We start from the raw sequence: 11,064 nt of genomic DNA, 5'->3' as shown, positions 1-11,064 counted from the left end.
ACCTCTTGCTCGTATTTTAAACCGGTGCACCTAATAAGAGGGCTATCAAGATATGTCTATCTCTCACAAGGGCCAACTCACCACACTGGCCATAAGAGGGCCATCAAGGATATGTCAATCCACTAAGGTCCACCACTTCCACCATCTATCACTCTATCAATATCTCTAAGCCTTCCCTATAATTCCTTTTTAACGCCTTCCTTTTCTAGCTTCTTATTTTGCTACTCTTTAATCATGTTCTTTAGTCTTTTAGCACTCTCTTTTATTGGAATGAACCGAATGCACGGCTGATTCCACACGTTAATAACCACTTCGCCAAAATCATCTCATTCCGTTCAAGCATTATACAAGTTAAAAGGAATGGAGCCGTAATCTGCCACAACCTGCTTCTAAAGGATAGGTATATGTTCCAAAACCTTTATCGTAGTGGAAGAATGTAAGTAAACTAATCGTAAGTTTCCAATGTGTTGTTTTGTTAAGTTATGTGAAGTTTACTTTTGTCGGTGAAGCTTGCATATTTGTAGGAATGGAAGCAAGGTGCCAAAAAGAAAAAAAAATGGTTCTTATTATAATGTTTTTTTATTTTCAAATAGAATTATATAATGAAAAAAATTAAACCTTTTCATTCTTTTGATTATGGATGGGATATTAAAAAATATATTATCCTGTACCAACTAGTTTTCTATGTATTTGATAGAGAGGCCTCTTTTTTAAAGATATCAACGTCATGACAAGTCTTTTTAGTTAAAAAAGGGAAAATGACTTGTAAGGGTAATGATGTTTTACCCGTGTTCACATTATACCATTAACGTTTTTTTTAACAAAAAATACCATTAAAATGTGTTTTCTGTACATAGTTTACCATTGGTAACCGGATACAATAGGTATCCCGGTAATTTATTTATTTAAAAAAAATTATGTGGAAAATACGTGGCTCACCCCTCTCCATTAAACACCCTCACCCTCAATTAAACACTCTCAAAGCACGATTAAACACCCCCATACCAAGATCGTTGTGTAGGGTTTTCTCAGTCGAAGTTTTGTTTGAGATCGATCATGGCTGGTCCATCTAATGCAAAAGGATCAACTTACATTCAAGTAGATGTTCATTACGATGGAATGTTTTCCCTCATTCCTCATCTTATATACTACCTGAATCAAAAAATGTCAGTTACAGATGTCGATTTTGGTGGATTAAATTTCAAGGAGTTCATTCATGTTCTTGAGGATGTCACAAAGGGGAAGTGTCCTGTTGTCTACTACTGTCTTGGGCATAAGTCAATGCGTGATGGGTTGACACCACTGAAAAACGATGATGACTACAGGAGGTTTCTTGATGCTGCACATGGTAACGAGGGAAAGATTAATGTATATATTGATCACTACAACGATTCGGTGCTTGACTGGATAGAGGAAGAAAAGGAAGAAAAAAGTGTTGATAGTGAAAGCTCTGATGAAGATAAAGACTCGGTCATGTCTAATGCTCTATCTGTTGATCATGAACCCGATGAAGAGGTAATACCATTGACTAAATCTGATGATCCCTTTCTTAACTATATTAGTGTTGTCCCTAGAGATGATTTTGTTGATGAGGATGATGATTCAGATAATGGAACCAAAGAAGCCCCAATTTACCCTTTTCATGACTCAACTCAAAAATGGGATACAATGCAACCCATCCTTGGTATGAGGTTTTGTAACCCTCAAGAACTTAAACAGCTTGTCTCAAACTATGCAGTAGCAAACGGTTTTAACCTTTGGTATGAAAAAAATGATAAAACTAGGTTGCTAGTCAGGTGTTGTAAAACTAGTGAAGGAAAGGTATCATGTCCTTTTAGACTATGGGCTACTTGGATGAGCAGTGAAAAGTCATTCCAAATTAAGTCCTTACGTAATGAGCATAACTGTGCTAGAACCTTCAAGTTTGGGTCAGTTGTTACTTACTCATGGATAGGGAAACATTTTGTTAATGATATTTTAGAAAATCCCAAAATGAGTTGCAGGGAAATGAGGGATAAAGTTGGGGAAATTTTCAATGTGAAGGTTAGTGTTGGACAATGCAGGAATGCAAAGAAGTTTGCACTTAATGAGATCGAAGGCAGTTTGAACACACATTATGAAAAATTATGGAGTTATGGAGCTGAGATATTAAGAGCTAATCCAGGGTCAACAGTGAAAATTGGGACGGATACAATGCCTGATTCCACAATTTATTTTTCTAGGATGTATGTTTGTATCAAAGGTGTAAAGGATGGTTGGATTGAAGGATGCAGGAGGGTTATAGGTGTAGATGGTTGCTTTTTAAAAGGTATTTGTAGAGGTGAGCTTCTTTCAGCTGTAGGTAGAGACGCTAACAACCATATTTACCCCATTGCTTGGGCAGTAGTTGCAGTTGAGAACAAAGAAACTTGGAAGTGGTTTCTAAACTTACTACTTAAGGACATTAACATGGGAAATGGGGCAGGATTAACCTTACTTTCTGACCAACACAAGGTATTTATCCTAACTGTTTTTTAATTGGTTACCGTTTTATTTATCTTAATGTTATGTTTATCTTAATGTTATGTTTATCTTGCATGTTTAGGGTCTTATTGAGGCTGTTAAAGAAAGAGTACCAGATGCTGAGCATAGGCAATGTACTAGGCACGTCTATGCTAATTTCAAGAAAAAATTTAAGGGTGTTGCATATAGGAAGCTTTTTTGGAGGGCTGCAAAGGCCACAACTGTGCAGAGGTTTGAAGGTATAATGAAAGAGATTAGGGTGATTGATATACAAGCATATGATCACTTGATGGAAAGAGATCCAAAACCCTGTTCTAGGGCTTTTTTTGTATTGGACAGGTCTTGTGATGCCATTAAGAATGGTATTTGTGAATCTTTTAATGCTGCAATTGTGCATGCTAGGAAAAAGCCGATTATAACAATGTTAGAGGAAATTAGGAGGTTTGTGATGGATAGGATGTATTGTAAAAGATTGAAGGGGCAGAAATGGAATCTAGCCATATGTCCATCTATTAGAAAGAAAATAGGGGACAAGAGGAAACATCTAAGGTACATATACTTTATTTTATAGGTATTGGCATGTAATTCCCAAGTACTAATTTTATACTATATTCCTTTATTTTAAAGGTATTGGTATGTAATTCCCAGTGGAGTGCAACAATTTGAGGTGAGGTCAGTACATGAGGTTTATGCTGTGTACTTGAACCAAAGAACATGTGCATGTAGAGGATGGAAACTAAGCGGTATACCATGTATACATGCCATGGCTGCTATTAGTTATCTAAATGAGAATGTGGAAGACTATGTGGCAACTTGGTTCACAACAGAAATGTTTGGAAATTGCTATAAGTATACAATTAATCCTTTAAATGGAAGTGAAATATGACCATCTTGGGAAGGTCAACCTATGTTGCCCCTGAAACGTAAAAGATTACCTGGCAGACCTAAAGTCAACAGGAAGAAGGTTGCTTCAGAAAAAGAATGTCGTCATACTATTAGCAAGAAAGGGGCTATTACAAAATGTAGCATCTGTAGAGAACCAGGACACAACAAAATAACATGTCCACTGTCCAAAGAAGGTTTTTTTTTCATATCAAGTATCATTCAATTACAAAAAAAAATATAAGTATTATCTATTAATGCATTATAAATTTTAATGTAGGACCAAGTACTAAAGCCAAAAAGAAGAAGGGTAAACATGTTCCTGATGTTGAGGATGAGTCTGAATTTAAGATTGAAGAGATGGATGAAGTTGAAAATGAGTATGAATCTGAGTCTGAATCTGAGATTGAAGAGCTGGCTGAAGATGGTGATGAACCTGATCAGGGACAAGTTGATGAACAAGTTGTTGAAGCTGCTGTTGAACCTGATCAGGAACAAGTTCATGAACCTGATCAGGAACAAGTTCATGGACCTGTTGTTGAGGAACCTGCTGCACAACCCGTTGTTGAAGTTGAACAAAGAGCACAACCATTGAAGAGGAAAAGGAAATACTCAGAGAGGATCACTGAAGTGGCATTAAGGAGGGTGGTCATCACCAAGGATGGATGTGGTTTAAGTGTGAATAAACCTGTTACACTGGAATGATTCCCTTTGATGTAAATCTGCATATTAAAAACTGTGCTTTTGTTTGTTTAAGGCAGAAATTACTATGCTTGTCTTTTGCTAAAACCATGCTTGTCTTTTGATGTAAATATACACATTAAAAACTGTGCTTTTGTTTGTTATTACCCTTTAAATATAATCTACATCGTTCAATGTTGCTTTTACATATGATTCCTTGTTTTTGACCATTATGCCCTTCATATTATTTTTTACCATTATTCACATTAGATCATATTCAAACACAAGATTCTGCAAAGTTTTTTGCAAAGTTGCTTTTACATAAGATTCTTTTTGACCATTATGCTCTTAGGATTCCTTCATTTTGACCATTATGCCCTTCTGCACATTAAGAGGTAAAATTCTGCAAAGTTGTTTGTACAAGGGTAACATTCTGCACATTATTACCCTAATAAGACAATGCATGAATGCTCATTCAATGTTGTTTGTACTTAAGATTAAATCATATTCAAACTTAAGCCAAACATGTCCATATTATTTTTACCATTATTCACATTAAATCATATTCAAACACAAGATTCTGCAAAGTTGTTTGCAAAGTTGCTTTTACATAAGATTCTTTTTGACCATTATGCTCTTAGGATTCCTTCATTTTGACCATTATGCCCTTCTGCACATTAAGAGGTAAAATTCTGCAAAGTTGTTTGTACAGGGGTAACATTTTGCACATTATTACCCTAATAAGACAATGCATGAATGCTCATTCAATGTTGTTTGTACTTAAGATTAAATCATATTCAAACTTAAGCAAAACATGTCCATTCAATCATATTCAGCAAAACATGTTCATTCAATCATATTCAGCAAAACAACCATAATATCCGATTACAATTTGACATTTATGCCCTTAAGAGTGATACTACAAACAACATAAACAACACAATTACATATGTTTTGAGACTGCTAATTTTTCTAATTATCTTATCAAATTCTTCATCTGTCTTCTTTTTGTAAATATTGAAATCATGGTCCATAATTGCAATCCTCACTTCACAAGATTGTGCCCTTACTTCACAGGATTGTGCTCCTACTTCATCTCTTTTCTTCTTGTTGACTGTATCTTCTTCATTAACCCATTCCCAGAATTTGCATTTAATTTCTGGGTTATCCTAAAACAAATATACGAAAATTATTGAAAAGACCTTACTACATATAGATTAAACCCGACATACCGTTGAATTAGGGCAAACCCTAAACTCTTTTCCAGGATTATCTTTGGTCGTTGAAGTCCAGATACGAGAAGGGTAGCCATAATCACAGGGATTTGCAAAATCAAGTTTCGATTTTGACTTGATTTTCTTCGATCTGGTGTTGGAGGTGTATGTAGAGGAGGAAGCCATGGATTTGAGAAAGCTGCTACAGTCTTGAAGAGTGAAGAAGAAATCGTGCTTTGAGAGTGTTTAATTGAGGGTGAGGGTGTTTAATGGAGAGGGGTGAACCACGTATTTTCCACATAATTTTTTTTTTAAATAAATAAAATATCGGGATACCTATTGTATCCGGTTACCAATGGTAAACTATGTACAGAAAACACATTTTAATGGTATTTTTTGTTAAAAAAAAAAAAAAAAAAAAAAACGTTAATGGTATAATGTGAACACGGATAAAACATCATTACCCTTACAACTCATTTTCCCTTAAAAAAAAAAAAAAAAGAACCCGGATCTATGAACGTCGTCACTCCGATTATTCTCATGAAAAGTTATAGATAAAACAAACAAAAATATTATGGTAATATTATAGATGGTCAGTTATGTATTCCAATAAAAAATAGTAAACACACATGTAAGTCATAATCGTCAAGTCGCTTGGTTTGATCAAAATTAAACAAAAATAACTTTATATGATTAGGAAAATCTAAATATATTGTTAATAATCTTTCTACATATGTCGTTAAAATATAGAACGTAAAATACAATAATCACTCCATCTCTTTTACAAAACAATCTATGTTAATTTTAATTTATATTAGGTAAGTAAATATACAATATGGAGAAAATGACAAAAATAGCCATTTACACTAATGACATTATAAAAATAGCCAAAAAAAATCGAAATTACAAAAATAGCCAACGATTTCGCAGATGGAGATGCCCCATCTACGAAATAACCTTCTCATCTGCGAAAGTACAAGCACCTAAAGCACAGCTGTGCTTTAGGTGCTTGTACATTCGCAGGTGGTATTTTTTTTTAATTTTTTTTTTGTGTATATATAGTGGTAATTTCGCAGATGGAGAAGGTTCATCTGCGATTTACTCTCACTCTATCTGCGAAATGGTGATTTTTTTTGTATATATATATATATATATATATATATATATATATATATATATATATATATATATATTTTAAGTTTGACTATGAAATGAATTGGTTTGACTACGAAATCATGTTGCTATATAAAAAGTTTTGTAGAAAAATATCATTTTTTTTTTTAGTTTCTACAAAACTTTTTATATAGCAACATGATTTCGTAGTCAAACCAATTCATTTCATAGTCAAACTAAAAAAAAATCACCATTTCGCAGATAGAGTGAGAGTAAATCGCAGATGGACCTTCTCCATCTGCGAAATTACCACTATATATACACAAAAAAAATTAAAAAAAAATACCACTTGCGAATGTACAAGCACCTAAAGCACAGCTGTGCTTTAGGTGCTTGTACTTTCGCAGATGAGAAGGTCATTTCGCAGATGGGGCATCTCCATCTGCGAAATCGTTGGCTATTTTTGTAATTTCGATTTTTTTTTTGGCTATTTTTGTAATGTCATTAGTGTAAATGGCTATTTTTGTCATTTTCTCTAGAATATGTGAGCACTAAGCATAAAACATTACTAATCCTAAAAACAATGGTAAGGATGAGAATTTGACCCAAAAACTAGAATCGAACCGAAAACCAAACCGAATTAAACCTGAATAAGCAATTCGATTTGGGTTTTAGGTATCTATATTATGCTTATTCGGTTCTCGGGTTATTTGGTTCGAGTTACCCAAATAAGAGCTTATTCAGTTCTAAATATCCGACTCGAATAAACATTTCTACTCCCCTTTCTCTGATCGATAGAAATCAAAAGCACGATTCACACTTTTTCCTCATCCTTCATAACAGAAAAAAAATCTATACTCATTTTCATTGTTTCAAAATCGATCAATCTTCTTATTTGTAACGACCCAAAAATCATGGGTAAAAAAATTCATTTAATATAGCTACAACATTGATACCATTTGTTTCGAACATTTCAAATCATCATTAAGTAAAACATTTATCAGAGTTTATCCCAAAATCATTCATTTCGGAAATCATAGGTGTGTGCATTGCGATCAATCCAAGCCCTCCTTTTTCCAAATCGATGATACATGTAACCAAAACTGTAAAACATAAGCACAGAGCTTAATGAGTTCCCTAGAGCATACCCCACACACTATCCACATATCATATTAGCTATAGAAGTTATCTCTATCACATAACACATATCATATTAGCTATACAAGCTATCTCTACCACATACCACATATCATGTTAGCTATAAAAGTTATCTCTACCACATAACATTAGCTATAAAAGCTATCTCTACCACATATCACATATCACATTAGATGTAAAAGCTATCTCTACCATATAAAATTAGCTATAAAAGCTATATCTACCATATATCCCTGCATAAGGATGCCATGGACTCCCCCACATGGTCTTACACCTAACTGTCATGGGCTCCCCCATGGTTTTTCCCCACTGGACAACCATGGGCTCCCCCACATATTCTTACATCCAAGTGTCATAGGCTCCCCCATGTCTTTTCCCTGTTGGACAACCATGGGCTACCCCACTTGGTCTTATATCTAAGTGTCATGGGCTCCCCTCATGGTCTTTCATGTAAATATCATATAGACAAATAACATAGCATATAACATATAACCAACTGGCATACCACATATCTCTACATCAACTAGTGTACCACATAATAAAAAATAGGTCAGCCTTGGTGCCTTCGACCCATTGGTATGGTGAGGAGACTCACCTAGCACTACTGAAGTCCCACAGATGAAACTCTAGGTGTTGGTTGATAGATTCCCGAACTACCAGCATCAAACAATACCTAATTAATAAGTGGGTTCCAAGCCCAAGGTCCAACTCACACTCCAAAGGCCTAACAGTTAGGTAATGGGCCAAAGCCCAACATATGGTCCAATTTTCCAAATTGATCCCAGACCTCTACATGGTCTTTCCTTAAGGCCCATTCGTTTAGTCCAGTCCAAACATTTGACAATTCTCATGGCTCAATATCTTATGATCATAAAGGCCTAATTATGGCCCATCTATGGTCCAATTTTCTAAATTCGGCCCAACCCCTCATGTGGGCCTTACCCTAAAGCCCATCTACATATTTTAGTCCATATGATTGCTCTTGAATGGCCCATTAATAACCTAATTACCAAAGCCTAATGGAAATGCCCAAATTTATGCCCAAGTGAAATTAGGGCTTCACATAAAATAACAATTAGGGTTAAGTGTTTCTCACTTAACCTATTAAGGACTTAATCCATTAAGTTCATCACTCTACTAGAAAAATCATATTGTGTGATTGGGTGTAATTCACAATTCCATTCCAATGACCCAAATGTGGGTCCCGATAAGTACATGCCCATATATCCAAAATTAGGTTTTCTAAACCCTAATTAGGGTTTCCAATCCAATCATAACCCAATAGGCCCAAAAGTTAAGTCATTAGATCCATTAGGTTTCATTAGACCCATTAGGGTTTCACTAGGCCCATTAGTCATATATTTGGGCATTTAGGTCAATTAGGCCTTCATTGGGCCTATTAGGGTTTCATTGGGACTACTAGGGTTTCATTAGGCCCATTCTGTCCAAGCATCCCAAACAAGTCAAACACAACAAGCACACCGTTACCCTACACGGTGGCTGGTGGCGGCAGGAGGCGAAAGCCACCACTTCACGGTGGTGGTTAGGGTTTCTTTTCATTATTCCAATTCCTAATTACATTTTATATTATTAAATCTCAAATGAACACACACACCCACTAAGATACACACACATGGTGGTACATGGTAGCAGCCACCACCTCACGGTGGTGGTGGTGGCTTTTCCAGCCAACTAAATACCTACACAACACCCTCTCACTGCAGAAATGAACACAAACGCACGAAAACACACACACACACACAACCACCTTTCACGGTGGCTAGTGGCAGCAAATTAAGGTATCATGGCGGCAGCGACATCAATGGTGACTAAGGGCGGTAATAGCGGTGACATCGGAACAAGAATCAACCGCTAAAGTAGCAGTGGCAACGTAACGGCTCGGAGAACGGCGACGACGGAACAGCAACGCTACAATGGAGTGATGACTTCCACCGGAAATAACAACAGCGACACACCCGGGCGTGTTCCCTCTGATCGTCAACTGCGATGGTGCTCCATGGCGGCCTTCATCTTTAGCAGTGGTGGTTGCAGTGGAGGAATTGGTGGCAATAGCAGCGACAGAGGGACGAAGCCCACTGGTGGTCTTCGTCGTCACTGGCAAAGGGAACATTGATGATGCTAGATGGCGGTTTGGTGACAATGAAATAATAAAAAGAACGTCTTCGCCGGTAGTGGTGTAGTAGAGGTGTTTGAACTGGACTATGCAGCGGCGGACGGAGGTGGTCAATGTGAGGGTGGTGGTTGGGGGACTTCTGATGATGACAGTTGCATTCTTGAGTTAGGGTTAGGGTTTCTAATGCACTATATATATATATATATATATATATATATATATATATATATATATATATATATATATATATATATATATATATATATATATATATATATATATATATATATGGAGGCTACATGAAGGGGATTGACGGGCGTAACCCGTGTTTCATCAAACTTCTGCCCATTTTAACAATATCGGCCCCACCCCACCATATCTTTTCCTATTTAAACCCAAATGTTACCTTTTAGCCCCTGCTTCCATAAAATCTTCTCAACTTTAATCCAATACTTACCATTCAACCCTTATCTTCCAACATCTCTTCAAATTAAGTCCCCATTATTACCTTATAGTCCCTGCCTTCATAATTATTTACGAAACCAATCCGAAACTTACACTTTTAACCCCTGACTTCTAAAATTGTGACAATTAGCTCTTCGAGACCAACCTTTGATATATAATTATTTATTTTAGTGCTACTATTCATTCATTAATTTGTTTAATTATTTATTAAATAAACAGGATGTTACATTATCTATTTCTAAACTCGAAATCACTTTTGTCGATCCTTCCTCTTCTTTCAAACTTTCAAAAATCAACCCTTCCTATTGTCTTTAAGGATTAACGAGTTCCTACTTTTTTTTTAGTCATGAAAAATTGGGTTCCAATTCAAGAAACTCAACTAAGAAATTAATTTTCATTATGTTAATCTACTATGTAAATGTTATTCTTTCAATGTGTTATTGTGTTATGTTAGTCTTTGAATGTTTTATGTTAATGTATAAAAGCACACTGTTATTCTATTATTTGGGTTATTCGGGTTATAAAGTTCTAATATGGTTTATTCGGTTTTTTTGGTTATATTAGATCCTTAATCATCTTGTAAATATTATTTTGGTAATACCCAAACCGAACCGATTAATACCCGAACTGAACCGAACCCGAATTGGTTAATCGATTCGGTTTTCGATTCATGTAATTACTCTTATTCGGTTTTTGGGTTATTCGGGCCCAGGTCGGTTCAGTTTGATTCTGGTCCGAATAACATCCCTAAACAGTGGTGCATCTTTGTAATACACAAACTAGATATGTTGCCCATACTCCACATGAGTCGTGCGCATATGATTTGAGTGTCGTTTTTGTTTATAGATTAATAGGCGTCGTTGTTGATTCTCTTAGTTGACTTTGGATTATTTTCATACGGATAAACAGTCGGAG

The 11,064-nt window shown here is 35.7% G+C and overlaps 1 protein-coding gene across 1 annotated transcript; it reads left to right on the top strand.

Moving 5' to 3' along the window:
• The first annotated feature begins 2,746 nt into the window (after positions 1-2,746).
• LOC145030307 (uncharacterized) lies at positions 2,747-3,388 on the top strand. The gene is made up of 2 exons (XM_078978695.1): positions 2,747-3,051; positions 3,130-3,388. Exons 1-2 carry the CDS (start codon positions 2,747-2,749, stop codon positions 3,386-3,388), a joined length of 564 nt encoding a protein of 187 aa, XP_078834821.1.
• Positions 3,389-11,064: the final 7,676 nt, after the last annotated feature.

Source organism: Lactuca saligna, chromosome 2, assembly GCF_052625555.1.
Source record: "Lactuca saligna cultivar CGN05327 chromosome 2, ASM5262555v1, whole genome shotgun sequence".
Lineage (NCBI taxonomy): Eukaryota > Viridiplantae > Streptophyta > Magnoliopsida > Asterales > Asteraceae > Lactuca > Lactuca saligna.
The sequence above is the reverse complement of the archived record's forward strand: the minus strand, read 5'-3'. Positions and strand labels throughout refer to the sequence as shown.

Bases quoted from the DNA above. Each gene is read 5' to 3' on its own strand.
- LOC145030307 (XM_078978695.1), top strand. From the start codon at position 2,747: ATGAAAGAGATTAGGGTGATTGATATACAAGCATATGATCACTTGATG. The intron at 3,052-3,129 runs GTACATATACTT...TTTATTTTAAAG, and splicing joins GACAAGAGGAAACATCTAAG to GTATTGGTATGTAATTCCCA.